The following is a 24,224-nucleotide window of genomic DNA, read 5'->3' on the forward strand; positions in this document are numbered from 1 at the left end:
CCCAACCATCATGTGGTCCCCAGCCATCATGTGGTCCCCAACCATCATGTGGTCCCTAACCATCATGTGGTCCCCAACCATCAGGTGGTCCCCGACCATCATGTGGTCCCCAACCATCAGGTGGACCCCAACCATCAGGTGGTCCCCAACCATCAGGTGGTCCCCAACCATCATGTGGTTCCCAACCATCATGTGGTCCCCAACCATCAGGTGGTCCCCAACCATCATGTGGTCCCCAACCATCAGGTGGACCCCAACCATCAGGTGGTCCCCAACCATCACGGGGCGTTTCGACCTGTTACCACAACACCCAAGTTGGCGAGTCCGTGACTGGCGGGGTCACTGCGCCTCTCATCCAGGCTTCCAGCTATCGTCCTCTTTCTTATGCCAGCTCATAATTAAATTGTAACACTGTTACGCTGTAACGGCGTTATAACGACGGTAAGAGCAATTAATCAGATTACGCGTCCCTAATAAAAGTTTTAACGCCACTGCTCGGCAACCAACCTGGCAACCCGGCTGCTGTAATTAAGACGTTGCAGTGTAAAAACATTTCTATTATTGATGCTTTAATAAACAAGTAGCATTTTAATGTTGTAGCCGGTTAAGATGAGGATGATTTTAGCTGTTTTATACACTGTTTTTTTAGAGTTTACTCTATAATTTTGTACATTTTAAAGCGTTTCCTGCACCTCAAAGCTGTAAAAATTACACATTTCTACAAATTCATTCACATTTAAAGTTATTTCACTTTTTTTAATCATGTTTAAATACCTGTTTTTATACTTTAAAACAGCTTAAATTGTGTTTTGTAATAAGGATAATGAATTAAATTCCTATTCTGTAGCTTTTTATTCATTCAAATTCAACTATTTAAGGTTTTAAGCAAGTTTATTAACCCGTAATGTTTTTTGTGGGTTTAATATCAAACCTGCGACGTCACTAAAAACGTCAGAAATGCAGATTTAAAGAAGCTTTACTTGGAAATACTCAAACTTTACGCTCTAAATATGTTTAATAAGTAAACTTAAAGAGCAGCCGCTGAAGGTGGCAGCCGGTTCGACCCCGACCCTTCGTCTCCCCCTCTCTTACCCCATTTCCTGTCTATCCTATCAAATAAAAGCCTTAATCGTCTTAAACCTGTAGAAATTACACATTTCTACAGTTATTCTAGTTTTTTAATGACGTTAAAATACCTGTTATTATGCTTTAAAACAGCTTAAATTGTGTTTTGTAATAAGGATAATGAGTTAAATTCCTATTCTGTAGCTTTTTATTAATTAAAATTCAACTATTTAAGGCTTTTAAGCACGTTTATTAACCCGAATGTTTTTTATGTTTTAACCCTCCTGTTACCCTCAGATTTGACTAACACCATTTATTCTTGGGGTCAATTTGACCGTTAAACACCTCTAAAATGATCATAACCAATGTGTGACTCAAGTGAAGTCGGGTACTTTATGTTTTTATTTAACAAAATGAAAAATATCACTGATGTTAAACTGCATGGAGGGATTTCTGTGTGTGTGTTTTAAAGTAAGTCTGTTATTTTAAGTGCTATTTTGTGACCTCATATGATATTTGAATTGTAAAATAAACAATAATAATAATGATTAAATCATCCAGATTATCAAAGTGACCCAAAGGAACACCGATGAGACAAGTACATGTAGGATAAGAACAATAAAAAAATATATATAATCATGACAATTTTAGGTTTTTTATGAGTTGTCCCCATAAAATGAGGAAAAGTCATAAATATAAAGCAAAAAAAACATTAAAAAATTACGTTATTTAGAGATTTTAAACATTAAATGGGGTCAAATTGGCCCTTAGGAGAACAGGAGGGTTAAACATCAAACCCGCAAAGTCACTAAAACGTCAGAAATGCAGATTTAAAGAAGCTTTAATTGGAAACACTCAAACTTTACGCTCTAAATATGTTTTATAAGTAAACTTAAAGAGCAGCCGCTGAAGGTCCTTGAGGCAGCTGTCACCAAATCGACTCCGACCCTTTGTCTCGCCCTCTCTCTCACCCCATTTCCTGTCTATCCTATCAAAATAAAAGCCTTAAAAATGCCCCAAAAATAAAATTATTTACACACAGGATATTTTCTGACACATTTATTTTAAAATAGAGAAAAAGGGACGAGTTCGAACTTTAAAACTAACTATCAAACATCCAAACCTGCACTTTTATCAAGTATGAAGTTGTAAATTCCTGCTGCGTCACCGAAAAAAAGCTTTAAACATGAAAACGAAGAGTCATGGGACATAAACATGTACATTTATTTACAATCAGAGCGCGGACACAGAGACGGGGGACGCAGGAGGACGAGCGTCACGACCTGAACTGTTATTTATTCGCCTATAATTCATATTTTCATCCAATATTTCTGCAGTTAAATAACTTTCATTGACGTCTTTTCGCACAAATGTGAGCTCTTATTTTGAAACTGAACTTTCACTTCCTGTGCGGTGATAATTTGACCTTCTGAGCGTGAACCGTTCACGTCCAGTCGCCCAAACAGATCCAGAAAACAGAAACACGGGAGTGATTCGTGAACAAGTACGCGCGTCCGCCTCTTTCCGATGATGGAAAAGTACTTTCAAGAGTTCGTGAAGCACTTTTATCGCAGAAGTGAGAAGTTTCGATGTTAGATCTGCAGCAGGATCATTTTCTTCTTCCCGTCGTGGCTGAACTTGTTGGTGCGGAAGACGTCGCTGTCGTAAAAGGACGTCAGGTTGTGGATGTTGATCTGTCTCGCCTGGAGGAAGAAGAAGAGGCCACGTCAAAATAAAGGCCTTTAAAATTACTCCAATCATCATTAGAGGCGTTTCCTCTCCCATTATATAAAGGTGGCGTCAAGTTATTTTATTTAATTGTATTTTCTGGAGTCATTAAAGGACCAAACCGACGCTAGACTCCATTAGCTAGCGTGTAAAAGGAGCTAACTGAGCAAGAAGGAGTTTGTTTGGATATTAGTTTGTTACAAATATTGTTTACTATCTATAAATTAGACCGAGAGGTTGTTGACATGAAATGTGTGATATTACAGAAGCTAACTGACATTTTACTTGGATTTTAATGTTAATATAGCTCATGAATGCTAACCGCAATGTTAGCAGTCAACAGCAAAATTGTTAGCATGCTACCAAGCTAACTTTCTACACTTTTCTTTTTTTACTTGCTACACTTTATACTGTTGGTGAGATACTAAAATACTGATGTTAGCATGCTACCATGTTAAATATTACTTGCTAGCCATTAGCAAGTTCATATCCAGTAGCTAGACCTATTTGCTGGCCTGTTATTAGCACTTTAGCTAACGCCACGCAAATACAGAAACTCATCCAGTCAAATGTGACTTGTGGTGACCAAACCAATGCTAAACTGCGTTAGCTAGCGGCTAAAAGGAGCTAACGAAGCTATGTGTAAATGAGACAGAGGTTGTTGACATTAAATGTGTGATATTACAGAAGCTAACTGCCACTTTACTTGGATTTTAATGCTAATATAGCTCACGAATGCTAACCGTAATGTTAGTTCATATTCATTGCCTCGGCCTACATGTTGGGGAAGCATACCTATGTTCCCTGGCCTGTTATTAGCACTTTAGCGTCGGTTTGGTCACAAGTCACATTTGACAGGGTGAGTTTCTGTATTTGCGTGGTGTAAGCTAAACTTCGTTAGCTCCTTTTAGCCGCTAGCTAAACTATCTAGCTTACTATCTGTAAATTAGACCGAGAGGTTGTTGACATGAAATGTGTGATATTACAGAAGCTAACTGACATTTTACTTGGATTTTAATGCTAATATAGCTCATGAATGCTAACCGCAATGTTAGCAGTCTACAGCAAAATTGTTAGCATGCTACCAAGCTAACTTGCTACACTTTTCTTTTTTTTACTTTCTACACTTTATAATGTTGGTGAGATACTAAAATGCTAGCCTTAGCATGCTAACACATTTGTCTGCGTCGCTGCAACAATCGTTACCTTTTCCTGCAGGTCTTTCTCTGAGACCTCGATGGTGTCGTTCTGGACGCCGTATCGGTTCCTCTGGTAGGCGACCTGCTCGGCCATCAGCTGCTTGAGGATGAACAGCAGCAGCTCGTTGTTGTCCCTGCGGAAGGCGAGGTAGCGAGCAAACGTCTAGACGGAAACACACACACACACAGACGTCAAACACCACATCGGGGAAACGTCGGCTGGATCTCACTCTGATCGCGTCTGATCGCACGCACCTTCCGCATGCTCCTCATGACGCTTAACTTCTGCGTGTCGATGAAGCTCTCCAGCATCACCCTGATCGCCATGTTGACGTCGTCCTCCATCACGTACTCCCGCAGGTGCATCTTGGCGTGCGCCTCGGCCATGCGGATCATGGACTCGATGTGACGGACTGTGATGGGGATGCTGCCGGTCGCCTGCAGGTGAGATCGAACCAGCGTCAATGAGTTTAGTTTCATACATAAACAAAATACATCATGATAACGAGCACGTGTGTGGGTGGAGCAGAAACCTATAAAGGCTGATATGAAAACCACAATCATATTTTTGAATCTATTATAAAACATCTAATGGGCAGGCGTATATGTGGGGTTTAAGGGCGCACTCCCACTGTGCCTCTGTCCCGTGCCCAAACAGGTTTCACGGCTAAAGTCTGGTTCCTTTGACCAGTGTGAGTGCAACAGTACCACGTCTAGGAGCGGCACGCTTGCCGTCCACGGCCCGTTTGGGAGAGGTGGGCTTTAGTAAAGCACGTTTGCACATATACGAGCACAAGCGTGTGCACGTGTACGAGCACGAGGCCTACGGCAGTTCTGAGGTCATTTCCTGTGCGCCTGTTGGGACGTAGAAAAAAGAAGGAGGGACCATGCGCGGACATTTAAAACAATGGCGGTGAAAGGTTCACGTTGGTGTGATGCGGAGGTGGAGTGTTTACTGCAGATTTGGTCGATGAAAAGATTCAAAAACAGTCGACAAGACGCACAAAAACTCCGAGGTCTACGGAAAGATCTGGAAACAAAGCCACACATCACCATGACGTCATCAATGCGTGTGACGTGTTACGGCGTGATGACGTATAGGCAGCAAGAAGCATTCTCCGAGGCCCAGGTAGTGTGAGTACAAACGGGCCTGGAGGGGGGGACAAGGACCCTAAAGCACGGGGCACGGGACGGAGGAACAGTGGGAGGGCGCCCTAAATGGTTTTCAGTCAAATGTGTCTTATCCTTATCCTAAGAGGAAGAAGGAAAGATTCATCCTGAACATAAACAAAAACATGACAGCAGAGTACTTCGTAGTTTCAGACTCAAATATTTAACCTAATTCTGTTAAGTTTGCTGAAGTTAGAGGGTTTAAATTTATAAATTGAGCCATTATATTATGAAATTTGAGCTAATTTTCATACATTTCCAGTCCAGAATTCTTGTTTTATATATATCAGAAAGTCAAAAGGTGAAATTACAATGGACATTTATAAAATGGAGATGATAACAGCATTTGTCAACTATAGATCAGAACAATGTGCTTCCTGCTGGCAGAAATGGGTTTCCTACGTAAAGCCTCTTAGGCCTGATTTTACTTTTACTTAATAATAAGGTTACAAAGAAAATGTCACTCCCTAAAAGTTCTTTTTTAATTTTTTTTTCTGTTTGTTTATTTAGTTTTATTCTTTCCTTCTTTTTCCTTTTCTCTGTTTGCCTGTTATGTTTATATACACAAACAAAAAGACTGGGAATTGTAGCAAATATGAATATACGAAGAATACATATATTTGAAATGCATTTTGTGAAGAAGCATATTTGTATTGATGATGAAGAATATCAATAAAAAATTAATTACAAAAAAAAGAAAGTCAAAAGGTTTTTTAAAATGACTCCATAAATCAGAAAATACTGCCTTAAATAATCTATTTTCTCCATGTTTTTATGAATAAATTTTGCATAAATGAGGCTGGGAAATGTGAAAACCTTAAAGAGGAATGAAAGTGTAAAGTTTGGTGCCTGAAAAGTGCAGATTTAAAAACATTTAAACTGATTTATTGTGAAATTCACACATTTTGAGACGCTTCAGCTGAATAGAGTCAAAAATATCATCACATAAAAACATGAAACTTCCCTATTTGACGACATTAAAGCTGTTTTTCTTGAAATGAGGAAATCTCACGCTAACGTTTAGTGAATTTAACAGAAATCTACAGACGCAAGTGAAGTCAAAATAAACACGTTTAAGAAGGAAAACAGCCCAAAATGTCAGTTTTCATGTTTTCGCAGCAGCGTTTCGCCTTAAGATCACGATCAGTCATTTCAGTTTCCTGTTTTTGCTTTTTTATTATATATTTTTTAAGTTTATTAATGCAAGAAACTAAAGTTTGGTGCCTGAAAAGTGCAGATTTAAAAACATTTAAACAGATTTATCGTCAAATTTACACATTTTGAGACGCTACAGGTAAAAAGAGTCAAAAAACATTAACACATAAAAACACGAAACTTCCCTATTTGACGACATTAAAGCTGTTTTTTGTACGACAAGTTTCCTGAAACGAGGCGTTTTCTTACGCCAACTTGAATTTGGTGAATTTAACACAAATCTACAGACGCAAACAGACAAAGTTAATCAAAATAAATACATGTTAAAGAAGGAAAACAGCCCAAAAAGTCAGTTTTCAGGTTAAGATCATGTTTAGTCATTTTAGTTTCCTGTTTTGCTTTTTTATTACATATTTTTCAAGTTTATTAATGCAAGAAATTCATTAAAATAATGTTTATTTATCGTTTATTAAAGTGTATTGAATCTTATCAGTGAAAAATGACCAAAATAAAGTAAATAAGTATATTTTAATGAACGAATTATGACCCTGAGTGTAAACGATCCTTTTTTAAACATGTTTACGCGTCACTGAAAAAAGGGAAACTCACCATCGACTCTTTGCGGAGGTCGCTGTAGATGCGAGCGACCTTGTCCTGATCCATCTGGTGCAGTTTGGGATGAATCTGTAGACGCAGGAAATGAAAATGAAGCGGCGTTTACCGCAAAAATCGCAGTGAAACTTAACCGGTCAAGCGACGTTTAAAAACAAACAGAAAGGCGTTTCTGCAGATGGAGCCTGTCCGTACCCGCTCCTTGGCGTAGATGATGTACTTCCTCAGGAGCTCCTGAGGGATCGGCGGCACCTCAAACGTGTTGGGCAGAACCACGTCCTCTAAGGCCACGCCCCCTTCCTTGCTGCTGGGGTGATGCTTGATGTGGGAGCCGACCACGAAGCGAGCCAACATCTCGTCCTGGTTTTGGAAAAAGAGCGAGCGGAGCGGTGAGTGTCTGATACCAGGGTAGCGTTACATTAAAAAGGTATACAAGCGTGTGTTTACCTGTACGGGGTCGACGGTGTCTCGGACGACGCACAGCACGTCAAAGCGAGACACGATGGGCTCCGTCAGGTCCACGTTCTCAGAGAAGGTCAGGGAGGGGTCGTACCGGCCGCCTGCGAGGAAACAGAACGCGGTGAAAACATCTCATCTCATCTCATCTTCACCCGCTTATCCGGGGTCGGGTCGCGGGGGCAGCAGCTTTAGCAGGGGACCCCAAACTTCCCTTTCCCGGGCCACATTAACCAGCTCTAACTGGGGGATCCTGAGGCATTCCCAGGCCAGTGTGGAGATCTAATCTCTCCACCTAGTCCTGGGTCTTCCCCGAGGCCTCCTCCCAGCTGGACGTGCCTGGAACACCTCCCTAGGGAGGCGCCCAGGGGGCATCCTTACTAGATGCCCGAACCACCTCAACTGGCTCCTTTCAACGCAAAGGAGCAGCGGCTCTACTCCGAGTTTCTCACGGATGCTGAACTTCTCACCCTATCTCTAAGGGAGACTCCAGCCCCCCTCCTGAGAAAACCCATTTCGGCCGCTTGTACTCGCGACCTGGTTCTTTGGGTCATGACCCAGCTTTCGTGACCATAGGTGAGGGTAGGAACGAAGATTGACCGGTAGATCGAGAGCTTTGCCTTCCTCAGCTCTCTTTTGGTCACAAAGGTGCGGTACAGCGACTGTAACACCGCCCCCGCTGCTCCGATTCTCCGGCCAAACTCACGCTCCATCGTCCCCTCACTCGTGAACATGATCCCGAGGTACTTGAACTCCTTCACTTGGGGTAAGGACTCATTCCCTACCTGGAGTAAGCAATCCACCGGAAAACATGCGTGCGGATATATCAGCCTTACACTGTCCGTGATTCATGTCACGCAAAGGATTGTGGGTCAGAAAACACCGCAGTAGTAGATCCGGAGTATCAGAATGCAGGTGCGCTACGTACCGATGGGGTTAGAAGCGGCGATGACGGTGCACCTGGCCTGCAGCGAGGTGACGATGCCGGCCTTGGAGATGGAGATGCTCTGCTGCTCCATGGCCTCGTGGATGCTCGTCCTGTCTGCGTCGTTCATCTGGGAGGAGAAGAAGAAGCGAGCACCGCTGGATGTTTATTATTTCAACGCACGATGAACGGAATAACTCAGAAGCGCAGAGGTCGGTAGAGCTCACCTTGTCGAACTCATCGATCAGACAGACGCCGCGGTCGGCCAGCACCAGCGCTCCGGCCTCCAGCGTCCACTCGCGGCTGACCGGGTGTCTCTGGACGTAAGCGGTCAGACCTACGGCAGAGGCGCCCTGACCCGTGGTGAACACTGAGCGACTCGACACCTTCTCCACGTACCTGCAGAGAGAGGGAGAGAAATCCATCAGCTTTCTTTACATTCATGTGAATAAATGTCTGGTCGCTTCCACACTTCAAGAGTAACGTCAGATATAAAGAAAAAGGGGTTTTAAGTTTATTTCAGGTGTCCGTACTTGAGGAACTGGGACTTGGCGGTCCCCGGGTCTCCACACAGCAGCACGTTGAGGTCTCCGCGCACTTTGTGTTTCCCGCCTGCACGAGAGAGATCAAGAAAAGAGTTGAAAAAACAGAGCAGGAGGGCGCAGATATAAACGTGTTTTTACTGCAACAGGCTGGTAGTTACCGGGATTCTTGGGCTCTCCTCCAAACAGCGCCAGAGCCAGGGCACGCTTGATGTCCTCGTGAGCGTAGATGGACGGCGCCATGCTGGCAAAGATCTACAGGCGACAGAATGCGTGTTAGGAAACGTCTGCACAGGAGGTAGCGGCTTTATCTGTGGCAGGTAACACAGCTACTACTTACTACATACACCCAAAACCAAAATTACAGCATTTATCGCCATTTTCCGACTGTCCTTGAACACATCATGACACAAATAACCGCTTTAAAGCCGTAAAGTCGTCTTTTTAAACCGTTTCACCTGCAGGGAACCTTCAGACGTGTGTGGGTGTGTGACTTCCTCACCCTCTCTCCGATGCGTTCGTCCTTGGACAGGGCGACGATTGCCTTGACGTCTTCGTCGGTCAGCTCGGCCACGGCGACGCCCTGGTCTCTGCGGGTGATGTGGTTGGCTAAGATCACCGTGGCGAACACCGGGAAGCCGTTGGCCATGTTCAGAGAGCCGTCGTAGTTGTTGTGGTAGATGCCCGTCAGTTCCTGAGAGGAAAAAATACACAGTTTTCACTTTTCCCACCTCGTTTAATTCTTGTTTTCAAGGATAAAAGTTTATATATTCATGTTTTTAAACTCCACTCACGATCTCGTCACCAGGCTTGCAGCTGTCCACGAGGTCGGCCAGCAGGATGGCGTCTTTGGAGCGCGGGAGGCGGCCAGCAGCGACCTTCCCGGGGCTTTCCTGCATGCTGATTCTCTGGTAGTTCTGGTACACAGTCTGCAGGAGGGAGGTGAGGATTGGTTAATTCACTGGAGACGAGGAGAGAAAGACGAAAGGGAGGAAACACTTTCTGTTCCTTTTAAATATATTTTAGAGCTGCTCGATATTGGAAAAACTGACACTGCAGTGTAAAAATAACAGTATCGCATCAATCTGGTGAACTTTGAGAGGTTAGATCCATAAAGAACTTTGTTATTACTCTGTACAATTATCCGTCTAACCCTGGCAGAGGCAGATGAATTATTGAGTCTGAATCTTTCCTGCCAGGCGAGATCAAAATCTATAATTCATCTGCCAGGACACAGACACTAAAACCCAGTTCATACATCCATTACTGGGCCGCTTTTCACTGGGCTTTACCTCTTACATAACCCCATTTTATTACCACTCTTTACTTATTTAGTGTTCTCCTCACACTGGTACGTTTAGATCGCCTCATGTTTATAATTCTCTGCACCTCCTGCCTTTTAACGCACCGTTTGTTACTTAATTTGTGTTATTGTAATTGTATGTTATTGTATTGAGCTGTTATGGCGATTTTATCAGTCTCTCATCTCATCTTCAGCCTCTTATCCGGGCTCAGGTCTCGGGGGCAGAAGCTCCAGCAGGGGACCCCAAACTTCCCTTTCCTGGGCCACATTAACCAGCTCTAACTGGGGGATCCTGAGGCGTTCCCAGGCCAGTGTGGAGATCTAATCTCTCCACCTGGTCCTGGGTCTTTCCCGAGGACGTGCCTGGAACACCTCCCTAGGGAGGCGCCCAGCGTTCATCCTTACCAGATGATCCTGAACCACCTCAACTGGCTCCTTTCAACGCAAAGGAGCAGCGGCTCTACTCCGAGTTCCTCACGGATGCTGAACTTCTCCCCCTCTCTCTAAGGGAGACTCCAGACCCCCTCCTGAGGAAACACATTTCAGCCGCTTGGACCTGGACCTGGTTCTTTTGGGTCATGACCACAGGTGAGGGTAGGAACCAGGACTGAGCCGTAGATCCAGAGCTTTGTCTTCCTCAGCTCTCTGTTCATCACAACGGTGCAGTAGAGCGACTGCAGCTCCGCCCCCGCTGCTCCGATTCTCCGGCCAAACTCACGCTCCATCGTCCCCTCACTCATGAACATGATCCAGAGGTACTTGAACTCCTTCACTTGGGGTCAGGACTCATTCCCTACCTGGAGTAACAATCCACCGGTTTCCTGCTGAGAGCCACGGCCTCAGATTTAGAGGTGCTGAACCTCATCCCACAATCCTTTATCAATCTCGCGTAAAAGTATTTTCGGTTCGTTATGAAACTGTGGCGGACCTACCTTAATAAAATATTAGATTAATGATGGAAAACTTCTTAAAAAAAGCAAGTTTTCCTTTTGTATAGTGCAGAAAAAAGCCGTAGTGAAACATCATGCAGCCGTAGTCAACATATTTTCTCACACACACACTCACGCGGTGAATACTCAGGATACTGAGTGTGTGACGCGTCTCGATATCCCTCGTATTAACGTTCGAATCCAAACCAACACCTCACCTCCTCCATGTTGATTTCAAATGGCCCGAGGGACTGACACTCGGGACAGGAGCCCGGCTTCACCTCCTGGTTCTGGGACTGGAAGAAGGGTCCCAGCACAAAGTTGCACTTGTTACAGTTGTACTTGATCATGCCGAGCTGAGGGAGGACGCCGGTGCAGCTGCTCACCACGCCGCTTGTCCGGATCAGCTGGTTCAGGTGGAGCTGCCTGAAGAAGAGGAGACTCATATTGATTCAGGCGTCTCAGGAGAAAGTGATTCATGCAGTGTTTGTGTGTTTACAGCAGAGCGTAAAGTCATATTTATTTATATAACAATGAAGTACCGCCGCCCCTGAGGGCTTTACAATCTGTAGCACACGACTCATGAAAACAGAAACCTCGTGTAGGTGATATCGTAATTATGAGCTGCAGACTGACAGCTTAGACAGACAACTTCCTGCCTGCAAACCCCAACAAACATGGACGCCAGAGCCATTTAAATGTAATTACATCCAAATGTAACGCACGAATCCTCACAGAACCAACTCTGAAATCACGCACCGATCACCAGGACGGACGAGACGAACGCTAAAGAAGTAGACAAGACGTGAGGAGAGTTAGAAACGTTACCTGAGCGAGCGGATCTCCTCGACTAACGGCAGGTTGCAGATGCGGACGTGGATCTCGTGTGCGATGCGGTCGTATTTCGGGTACATGGCCAGCACCACCTCTTTGGCTGCGTCATCGAAAACCTGCCGACACATCGTTAACAACACACACGTTAAAAACACACACACACACAGGTTTGGTTCTTCTTTAGGTCCTGGTTTCGTGTTCACTCTGACCTTTTTACATTACACGGACAGAAATCAGATTTTTGGTTTTATTGCTGTTAAAACATGGTTATAAAGATTCACTTCCTGTTCGTTTTTAATCCTATAGCCCTAAAAACATTATTTAAATCTTCTCTTCTCACAATTATCACTGCATAATTTAATTTTACTCACAAAATAAAGTGATTAAAGTTGATTTCCAGTGTAAATTTATGAAAACACGAACTACAACCCGAGCCAAACGCACCAGATTTAGTTTAAGTTTGGTGTAAAAGTTTCCTGAACGCTCTTAAAAAAGCTCAAAGTTTATATTTTCATGAATAAATAAATAAATAAACTGTTTATTATGACAAAAAAAGAAAGAAACTCACCTTCAGCATCTCAGTGGGAGCCTCTGGCAGGAAGTACGCCAGAACGTGCTCTCTGGCGGCGAGGTCCTCGTAGTTCACGACCAGACTCTCTCGATTCTCTGGAACCACAGATGCGTCCATTTAACACGTATGTCACACACACACACACACACACACACACACGCACGCACGCACACACACACACACGGAGGGAGACACACACACACACGCTTTATAAAACCGTTACCTTTGCACATGTCGCTGATCTTCTCCTTGAAGACGTTGTGGCCGTTCTCGTCCACGTGCGTCCGCAGGAAGTTCTTGAAACGGTTGTGAATCTCCAACATGGGAGCCGCCATGGATACCCACTCCCTCACCGTGTGACCCTGCAGGGCGGGAAAAATATCGTCAGACCCTCCGCTGCCACCACAAACGCCACCGTAAAGTACCAGAAGCTGCAGAATTATCTCGTATATGTGTTACAACAAACAACAACCTTCATGTCCTCCAAGTTCTCGATGCTCTCGATCATTTCCTCTTCCTCGCCATCTGCAGGGCCCTCCACCGCCCGCTCGGCTAACCTCCTCCGCCGAGCCGCCGGGCGCTCGTCATCCTCGTCTTCGCTGTCTGGAGGACGGTAAAAATAAATACATTATTCACTCGTTCCCCTCTTTAAAACACCTCTGCTTCTTTTTTGTTGAGCAAAATTTGTCGTTTGTCACAAAAACAACAATGAAACTACATTTCCCATGATGCCTCAGGGGGGCGTAAACAAGACGCATCTACGCACGGGGGCTCCCACGCCGTTTCCAAAGACAGATTTAAGCACCTTTTCAGCATTTAAAGGTGCATTTCCAAGTTTTTCCAGCACGATAAACCTTAAATAAACGACCTCCCCATTGAGCGCCGTTCACATTTATCCTTAAAGCGTACGCATCACGCCCGTGTGTCCGTATTTTGACGAAGTTATGCGTCAGAGAAGTCAGTCGCTAACGAGCCAAACGTGGTTCCTCACCGTAGAGCAGTCCTCTCCTCAGCCGCCCACTGACGCCCTGCTCCCTGTCCCGCCTCCTCATGGCCTCCTCGGCGGCGGCCCGAGCTCCGGGAGACATCTCCGACAGATCCTCCTCGTCGAGGTCCAGACCTTCCGCCTCGTACTGATCCAGCGCCGGGATGGCTCGATAATCCCTGAGCGCAGAAAGAGAGAGCGGGAACAAACGTGTTTAACCTGAACCCTGAAAACAAACGTTCGAACGCGGTAAATCTAGCGTCCGCTCATCCTCACCTCTCCATCCCGTCCCCAATCAGCTCCTCTCCGTCCCCGTCTTCCTCCTCCTCCTCGGGCAGCGTTCCTTCCCCCAGGAGACCCTCGGACTCGTCCTCGAAGGGTGGCAGGTCTCGCCCGGGGCTGGAGGTCATGTCTCCTCTCCTGGAGGCGCGGCTGGGGCTGGTGGCCATGTGGGACAACTCGGAGGAATCCTGCGGACGACACCGACGCGTTACTACGACTGTTTTCTCGAGTGCAAGACATCATCGGCGGCCTACGGCGCCGCACAGCCAGGATTCATGCGGAGTGCAGCAAATGTTCTTGTTGTAGATATTATTTATATTGTGGTAATAATTTATATTATTATTGAAAATTCGACTTTTATCTCTTCTACGCAAATAAAAAATTAAGGTTTTACTGACAAATACTTAAATATAAAATATAAACAACCGAGTAAAGTAGTTTAAATCAGCAACAACATTAAAAATGTAATGCTTAATAGTAGAAAAATATAAATATAAACTAATAACACACTCAGGACTTTACAGTAAATTAAACCTCTGCATTTTAAACCAAGTGTTTTTACATGGTGGTGTATATTTAATTACACCTTTTTATGTGAATTAAATCATTTAAAGTTTACTTGCTGGTTCTGTTTAAAGTTGTTTTTATTTTATTTCTTCACTTTTATTTTGGTTATTATGCAAAACTAATCTGTATAATAATGTACAATAAATAAAGAGTTAATTAATAAATTCAGGGAAAATTAGTATTAAAAAACTTTTAAAAATAATAAAAAATAAACATTAATAAATAAAATATTTAAAAAACCAAGAAACATTTCAACAAACATTTTAAAGATTTTTTTAAGCAATAATTAATTATTATTGCTCTTATTTGCTCATTCTGTCTAGTTTTTATATTTTTTCTTCACGTTTTGTTTGTTTTTATGCAAAACTCTTACAAAATTGTTTTTAAATAATTAGAGTGTTTAAAGCAGAATCATGTTTTAACTCCTCATTCATCATAAATAAACTTAATTTTAAACTTTATTTAAGCTTCATAAGATTATTTTAGACAATAACAATGAATTATTAATGCTCTTATTTGCTCATTCTGTTTAAAGTTGTTTATATTTTATTTCGTCACGTTTTGTTTATTAATAAGCGACACTCATTTGTATAGTAATGTATTATAAATAAATAATGAGTTAATTAATAAATTCAGGGAAAATTAGTATCAAAAGATAAACATATGACTTTAGAAAATTAGTACATTAATAAATAAAATATTTAAAAAACAGACAAACATTTCAAGAGCAACGCACAGGTTCAATAAGGTTTTTTAAAACAGTAATAATTAATTATTATTGCTCTTATTTGCTCATTCTGTCTAGTTTTTATTTTATTTCTTCACGTTTTGTTTGTTTTTATGCAAAACTTACAAAATTGTTTTTAAATAATTAGAGTGTTTAAAGCAGAATCATGTTTTAACTCCTCATTCATCATAAATAAACCTAATTTTAAACTTTATTTAAGCTTCATAAGATTATTTTAGACAATAACAAAGAATTATTATTGCTCTTATTTGCTCATTCTGTTTAAAGTTGTTTATATTTATTTCTTCACGTTTTGTTTGTTATTATGCGATAATCAGTTGTGTAAAAACGTATTATAAATAAATAATGAGTTAATTAATAAATTCAGGGAAAATTGGCATCAAAAAATAAACATGTCTTTAAAAAATTAGTACATTAATAAATAAAATATTTAAAAAACAAAAAAACATTTCAAAAGCAACGGATATGCTGTTTAAGATTTTTTAAAACAGTAATAATTAATTATTATTGCTCTTATTGGCTCATTCTGTCTAGTTTTTATCTTATTTCTTCACGTTTTGTTTGTTTTTATGCAAAACTTACAAAATTATATTTGTTTTTAATTAATTAACGAGTGTTTAAAGCAGAATAATGTTTTGACTCGTCATTCATCATAAATAAACTTAATTTTAGCTTCATAAGATTATTTTAAATAACAATGAATTATTAATGCTCTTATTTGCTCATTCTGTTTAAAGTTGTTTTTATTTATTTCTTCACGTTTTGTTTGTTATTATGCGATAATCATTTGTATAAAAACGTATTATAAATAAATAATGAGTTAACTAATAAATTCAGGGAAAATTAGTATTAAAAAATAAACATATGACTTTAGAAAATTAGTACATTAATAAATAAAATATTTAAAAAGAAAACAAACATTTCAAGAGCAACGGACAGGTTGTATAAGATTTTTTAAAACAATAATAATTAATTATTATTGCTCTTATTTGCTCATTCTGTCTAGTTTTTATACTATTCCTTTACATTTTGTTTGTTTTTATGCAAAACTTACAAAATTATATTTGTTTTTAATTAATTAACGAGTGTTTAAAGCAGAATAATGTTTTAACTCGTCATTCATCGTAAATAAACTTAATTTTAACTTATTTTGCACAAAGATTTCACTCCAGTAAAAGAGTAAACTACATATTAACATTTAATGTAATTTAATATAAGATAAAATCCACAAAAGGTGCTTAAAGCGTCTGATTTTTAGTTGTAATACTGTTAAAACACGGTAATATAATTAATAAATGTTAATGTTATAGTAAGAAAATGATTCTTCTTGCAGCCATGTGGTAAAAACAAAAGAAACACGATAAAACAAAGTAAACATGAGAAATTAAAGTGGAATAAAACACAATAAAATAAGGAGAATTAGAAATAATTAAACATGTGGATGATATTTTCTATATTAATGCATTTTTACTGAAAACCTAAACAGGTGAAAGTGTAAGGTAATATGTTATGCATCCGTCTGTGGTTATTTTTTAATTAAATATGTTTATTTTACATGTTTTAAAGTTGATTTTTAACCCAAAAACATGAATTTATTGTTTATTAAATTAGAAAATTAATCAACCACATGGCAGGTCTGCTCTTTACAGCAACAAGACGAATAAAACAAACAATAAATAACATATAAATGTTCATGTAAGTGGATTTAATATCGTTTTATTTTAAAAAACACTTTAAATTCAACTTGTTTTTTATTTTAAAAACGTTTTAAAAGTAAAACTCCGTCTCTGTCATTGTTGTGATGAGGACTAAAGGTAAAATATTAAACATATAAACAGCTTAAAACTCAAAACTACGAACTTAAATGTGTTTAATTAACTTTATTTTCCTAAATTAATCAAAGTAAACCGTTAAAAACAGCCGTTAACGTCTGTTTTTAACGGTTTTTCACTCACCGCCATTGTTGCGCTGCGTCTTCTTCTTCTGCTGCTGAAGAAACAACTTCTTCTTCTGCTGCTGCTTCCACTTCCTCCTGCCCCGAGCCCGCTTTTCGCGCCAAACGACCACGTGACACTCAAAGCCCGCGAAAAATCACGAATATTCAGTTAAGCCTCTGACGTAGCGTCTTTTGATTGGTTGTTCCGTGTTACGGAGGCGGGGCGGAGGTTATGACGTGACGTTTTTCTTTTCCCGGGAATATTTGGGCCACGCCCCAAAGTCTATGGTTCCAAAAAATGAATAAATATAAATAAATGAAAAATAAATAAGTAAATAAATAAATAATATATATATAATAACATTTGTAAAATAATGTTCAATAAATACCAAAAAATTATAAATATATAAATAAATGAAAAATAAATAAATAATTGTTTATATATAACATTTGTAAAATAATGTTTAATAAATACCAAAAAATAAATAAATGAATAAATACACAATTACATTTGTATAATAATTATACCAAAAAATGCCAAAAGTTAATACCAAACAATTAATTAATATATAAATGAATTAAAAATAAGTAAATTAATAAATAAAATATATAATAACATCTGTATAATATGTATGATAAATATATAAATAAATGAAAAAAGTCAATGAATAAATAAAAATATAACATTTGTATAATAATGTAAGATTAATACCAATTAAGAATTAAATATAAAAATAAATCGAAAATTCATTTTGTCGCCTCTTCACCAAGTAAATTTTGTCTGGAGCCGCAAAACCTATTTGATCTCACACCTATTAAAGTTGTATATATATACAGTTATATGATATATACAAAAAAACTACAGTTTGTTGCATTTATGAAATTATAGAAAAATAAAGAAAACTGTAAAACATTTAATTCCTATTATGATTATTATTACCTGTTATAAAAAAAATAGTTTTCTAATTTCTCACCACATATTAATCGTACAGGTTACATCAATGTTGGCAGTGAAAGCAAACTGAACTCTCCACACAACACACTGTTCTCCTCCGATCAGTGTTTTACTCCAGATTAGCAGGGAAATGTGCGAGAGCCGCAGCATGTGACTCATATTTTAGTTTCACATAATATTTGTTAAAAATCACCTTGAACTCCAAGAGAACAGGTGCCACCGTGCAAAAAACACAATTATTTCCATGTTATTTTCTGGCAAAGCTGCAGGAGCCACTGAAAAGGGACCCGAGAGCCTCGGGCTGCAGACCCCTGACCTAGACCAAATACCTAAAAATTAATAAATATATGAAAAATAAGTACATTTGTAAATAGATAAAATATATAATAACACTTGGATAGCGTAATGTGTGACCATAATTCAGTTTTAATTTGTTTTATTTAATTCCAAACGGTGTAAATCTTATTTTGGTATAAAAATGAATCTGATCTTTTATCAATTTAATTTAATTTAATTTAATTTACAGTGTCAAATCATAACAAAAGTTATTTTAAGACACTTTACATGTAGAGTAACTCTAAACCACACTATTATGATTTACAGAGACCCAACAATTCCTCCATGAGCAGCTGCAAGTCGCATTATTTCTAATTAAAGTAGTAAATATTACTTAGTTGTTAAATATACAGTATTAATCCAGCAATCTCGTGCACTTAGGCAACGAAAACCTTCCCTTAATTTACTTTTTACATTTTAATTTCTGCATAAAAACGACCAAAAACTAAAGTTTTAAAGTGAAAATACATTAGTGACAATAAAAAACCAACAAGTAAAACCAACACCTCAAGTTTTATTCATGATTAGTCATGAAATCCGTCGTGAATCATCACACCGCCCCTTTCAAACTTTGCATTTTAACATCTGTAACAAAACAAAACCTTATATACAATATCAAAACAACAGAAGAGCTCCTGCATTTTGTGAAATAAAAGTAAAATAAACAAAAAAAAGAATCAAAGCAGACAAATTAAATCTCTTTTTAAAGTTATTTTAGTGCAGAAAGATAAATAAATATCACAAATCACTTGATTCTCACTCATTGGTATCAAAATGGCCGCCGGCTCGAACAGAAAAGTGAAGTTTTAAAAACATGAAGCAGCTGAAAAGAGTTAAAATGTTCAGAATTTTACATTTAGTTGAGTTATTTCCGTCATTTCACATGAAAACCAGTGCACAAAAATAAATGTTTTTGCTGTTTCCAGTTAATTTAATGGGTTTTTGTTGTTTCTTCTAACGTAATTTTCCCGTTACACTAAAAAACATTCATTTATGGAAATATAATGTAAATTAAAACATTATAAAATAAACAATCTGTACTTCAGAGGCTGTTTAAGGCGTATTTTAAGGATGTGAATTAAGGGAAATTATATAAATACAGACAGAAATGTGTGGTTGGATGATTAGAGACACTATTTTCCCATAATGCAATGCAAAAAGGAAATGGCGCCCACAGATGTAAACAAAAAACAAACATTGAGAACAAAACAGTTAAATATTGCACCATGTTTGTCTCTGATGGTGAAGATTGACTGACAGTGAGATGTTTGCAACGTTTCCAATGAGTATAAAAGTCAAAGTAAGTTGATTTTTTGTATTAAAAAGGTAAAACGTTACGATGATTAGTATGTAGCACATGCTGTATACGTCCAATTGTAGACGCGGGTCATGCTGCGAGTATAATGAGGCGTTCATGCTGCGTTTGAATCTCGAGTTTCTGACTTAAAAACAACATTCAGGTCATTTTTCAAGTCCTAAATTTAAAGAAAAGGCAATTTTGTCAGTGACGTAAATATGAAGCTTTAAGTCTGTGAATGTTCTCATGTGTCCAGGTCGTCGTTCTCCTCAAAGCAACTTCAGTCAAAAGCAACTGGAAGACGTTTCACCTCTCATCCAAGAGGCTTCATCAGTTCATGTACGCATCTGACCAGGACCAGGACCAGGACCAGGCTGGGACTGGACCTGGACCAGGACCAGGACCAGGCTGGGACTGGTCCAACTAACTGGTGTGAGATCCAGGTATTTAACCTCTCGCAAGTCCGATGATGTCACTGTAACCCTTTGTGCTCCAAGCGCTAACGAAGTCGAAACCAACTTCCCACCAAAGACTGGACCAGGATCAGGACCAGGTCCAGGCTGCTGGACCAGCACTAACAAAGTCCACACCTACTGCCCACCAACGACTGTCACTCTAACGACGGGCGTGGGCACTTGGAGCACAAAGGGTTTCAGTGACATCATCGGCCTTGTGAGAGGTTAAATACCTGGATCTCCACACCAGATAGTTGGACCAGTCCCAGCCTGGTCCTGGTCCTGGTCCACTCCCAGCCTGGTCCTGGTCCTGGTTCAGTCTCAGCCTGGTCCTGGTCCTGGTACTGGTCCTGGTCCAGTCCCAGCCTGGTCCTGGTCCAGTCCTGGTCCTGGTCAGATGTGTACATGAACTGATGAAGCCTCTTGGATGAGAGGTGAAACGTCTTCCTGACAAATAACCAAGTCCAGTTGCTTTTGACTGAAGTTGCTTTGAGGAGAACGACGACCTGGACACATGAGAACATTCACAGGCTTATCGAGCGTACAGGTAACATCAATGTTGGCAGTGAAAGCAAACTGATCTCTCTACGCAACCCTCTGTTCTCCTCCGATACGTGTTTTTTGGGGGGGTTTAATCCACGGTTAGCATCCTGACAGCGCAGGACAGAAACTCCAGATTAGCAGGAAAGGTGCTGAGCGAGAGCCGCAGCATGTGACGCATATTTTAGTTTCACATAATATTTGTTAAAAATCACCTTGAACTCCAAGAGAACAGGTGCCTCTTTGCAAAAAAACACATTTATTTCCATGTTATTTTCTGGCAAAGCTGCAGGAGCCACTGAAAAGGGACCCGAGAGCCGCGTGAGGCCCAAGAGCCGCGGGCTGCAGACCCCTGACCGAGACCAAATACCAAAAAATAAATAAATATATGAAAAATAAGTACATTTGTAAATAGATAAAATATATAATGACATTTGGATAGCGTAATGTGTGACCATAATTCAGTTCTAATTTGTTTTATTTAATTCCAAACGGTGTAAATCTTATTTTGGTACAAAATGAATCTGATCTTTTATTAATTCAATTTAATTTAATTTAATTTACAGTGTCAAATCATAACAAAAGTTATTTTAAGACACTTTACATGTAGAGTAACTCTAAACCACACAATGTGAGTTATTTATGATTTACAGAGACCCAACAATTCCTCCATGAGCAGCTGCACGTTGCATTATTTCTAATAAAAGTAGTAAATATTACTTAGTTGTTATATACGGTGTTAATCCAGCAATCTCGTGCACTTAGGCAACGGAAACCTTCCCTTAATTTACTTTTTACATTTTAAATTCTGCATAAAAACGACCAAAAACTAAAGTTTAAAGGTGAAAATACAGGAGTGACAATAAAAAACCAACAAGTAAAACCAACACCTCAAGTTTTATTCATGATTAGTCATGAAATCCGTCGTGAATCATCACACCGCTCCTTTCAAACTTTGCATTTTTCCATCTGTAACAAAACAAAACCTTATATACAATATCAAAACAACAGAAGAGCTCCTGCATTTTGTGAAATAAAAGTAAAAATAAACAAAAAAAAGAATCAAAGCAGACAAATTAAATCTCTTTTTAAAGTTATTTTTAGTGCAGAAAGATAAATAAATATCACAAATCACTTTATTCTCACTCATTGGTATCAAAATGGCCGCCGGCTCGAACAGAAAAGGGAAGTTTTAAAAACATGAAGCAGCTGAAAAGAGTTAAAATGTTCATAATTTTACATTAAGTTGAGTTATTTCCGTCATTTCACGTGAAAACCAGTGCACAAAAATAAATGTTTTTGCTGTTTCCAGTTAATTTAATGGGTTTTTTGTTGTTTCTTCTATCGTAATTTCCCCGTAACACTTAAAAAACATTCATTTATGGAAATATAATGTAAATTAAAACATTATAAAATAAACAATCTATACTTCAGAGGCTGTTTAAGGCGTATTTTAAGGAAGTGAATTAAGGGAAATTATATAAATACAGACAGAAATGTGTCGTTGGATGATTAGAGACATTATTTTCCCATAATGCAATGCAAAAGGGAAATGGCGCCCACAGATGTAAACAAAAAAACAATCATTGAGAACAAAACAATTAAATATTCCACCATGTTTGTCTCTGATGGTGAAGATTGACTGACAGTGAGATGTTTGCAACGTTTCCAATGAGTATAAAAGTCAAAGTAAGTTGATTTTTTGTATTAAAAAGGTAAAACGTTACGATGATTAGTATGTAGCACATGCTGTATACGTCCAATTGTAGACTCAGGTCATGCTGCGAGTATAATGAGGCGTTCATGCTGCGTTTGAATCTCGAGTTTCTGACTTAAAAACAACATTCAGGTCATTTTTCAAGTCCTAAATTTAAAGAAAAGGCAATTTTGTCAGTGACGTAAATATGAAGCTTTAAGTCTGTGAATGTTCTCATGTGTTCAGGTCGTCGTTCTCCTCAAAGCAACTTCAGTCAAAAGCAACTGGACTTGGTTATTTGTCTAGGAAGACGTTTCACCTCTCATCCAAGAGGCTTCATCAGTTCATGTACGCATCTGACCAGGCTGGGACTGGACCAGGACCAGGACCAGGACCAGGCTGGGACTGGACCAGGACCAGGCTGGGACTGGACCTGGACCAGGACCAGGACCAGGCTGGGACTGGACCAGGACGGGACTGGACCAGGTCCAGGCTGGGACTGGTCCCAGCTAACTGGTGTGGAGATCCAGGTATTTAACCTCTCACAAGGCCGATGATGTCACTGAAACCCTTTGTGCTCCAAGCGCTAATGAAGTCGAAACCAACTTCCCACCAACGACTGGACCAGGATCAGGACCAGGACAAGGCTGGACCAGCACTAACAAAGTCCACACCTACTTCCACCAACGACTGCCACTCTAACGACGGTCGTTGGCACTTGGAGCACAAAGGGTTCCAGTGACATCATCGACCTTGTGAGAGGTTAAATACCTGGATCTCCACACCAGTTAGTTGGTCCAGTTCCACCCTGGTCCTGGTCCTGGTCCAGTCCCAGCCTGGTCCTGGCCCTGGTCCAGTCCCAGCCTGGTCTTGGTCCTGGTCCACTCCCAGCCTGGTCCAGTCCCAGCCTGGTCCTGGTCCAGTCCCAGCCTGGTCCAGTCCCAGCCTGGTCCTGGTCCTGGTCCTGGTCCTGGTCAGATGCGTACATGAACTGATGAAGCCTCTTCGATGAGAGGTGAAAAGTCTTCCTAGACAAATAACCAAGTCCAGTTGCTTTTGACTGAAATTGCTTTGAGGATGTAGCTATAATGTCTTAGCTTAGCACAAACGCGAGAAATAGGGGGAAAGCAAACACGTTAACTTAATCTAGCACCTCTAAAGCTCCCTAATTATCACATTTTGGTTAATTTGTCCAAAAATCAAAAAGCATTAAACAAAAATGATACATTTGGAGCAATCCACGCTAGCTGTTCCCCCCGTTTCCAGTCTTTATGCTAAGCTAAGCTAAGCTACGCTAACATCTGCTGGATTCAGCTTCATATTCAGACACAAGTGGCACCGATATTCTCATCTACATCGCGACCTTTACGACGTTTTTTTGCATGAGGGCGGTCGTTATAAGAGTGTGCGTTCACTTGAATTTTCCCCAGCTGAGAGCTCATTTTTCCGATTATTCTGACAGCACATGAATGCAGCACAGAAGCCCTTTGCTAATGAAAGTGAAAAATAATTTGCGTGTTTGCCCCGTGAGTGACTCGGATCAGCTCCAAATATGTAACGCGTTCTTCCTCGGCCCATAAAACATCTTTACAACAAAGTTTTTCCGTAGCCCCGCTGACAAACAGAGCCCCGAACTAAGTATTAACTTTAATCAGACATGCAGGAAATATTAAAAATTAGCCGTTGAAGTGTAATTCCAGCGCAAAATAACAACAAACCTCTGCAGCAGCATGAGAAGAGTCCCTACACACAAAACAAAGCAGCAATGGGCTCCTTCCTTTGGGATTGACTTTGGTAATCCACTGTAATGGACTTTACTATGAGAGGAGCTGGTACAGGGGCCAGTAGGTAAGTCTTTAAAACACTCTTTAATAAACTCTGGGTTCACTAACTACGCTGTTGGTGCTTTGTTGTGTGTGTAGGGACTCTTCTCATGCT

General features: G+C 40.1%; 1 protein-coding gene across 1 annotated transcript; it reads right to left on the reverse strand.

Moving 5' to 3' along the window:
- Nucleotides 1-2,077: 2,077 nt before the first annotated feature.
- mcm2 (minichromosome maintenance complex component 2) lies at nt 2,078-17,049 on the reverse strand. Its single transcript, XM_083939396.1, has 20 exons — nt 17,027-17,049; nt 13,751-13,944; nt 13,481-13,653; nt 12,962-13,092; nt 12,713-12,851; nt 12,487-12,584; nt 11,913-12,034; nt 11,303-11,510; nt 9,647-9,781; nt 9,355-9,546; nt 9,014-9,107; nt 8,844-8,922; nt 8,538-8,709; nt 8,314-8,440; nt 7,377-7,489; nt 7,125-7,289; nt 6,927-7,001; nt 4,248-4,430; nt 4,000-4,155; nt 2,078-2,768 (listed from the first exon to the last, which is right to left on the reverse strand). Exons 1-20 carry the CDS (start codon nt 17,030-17,032, stop codon nt 2,658-2,660), a joined length of 2,673 nt encoding a protein of 890 aa, XP_083795522.1. The 5' UTR covers nt 17,033-17,049; the 3' UTR covers nt 2,078-2,657.
- Between the last annotated feature and the right edge of the window lie 7,175 nt (nt 17,050-24,224).

Source organism: Echiichthys vipera (genome assembly GCF_963691815.1).
Source record: "Echiichthys vipera genome assembly, chromosome: X".
NCBI lineage: Eukaryota > Metazoa > Chordata > Actinopteri > Perciformes > Trachinidae > Echiichthys > Echiichthys vipera.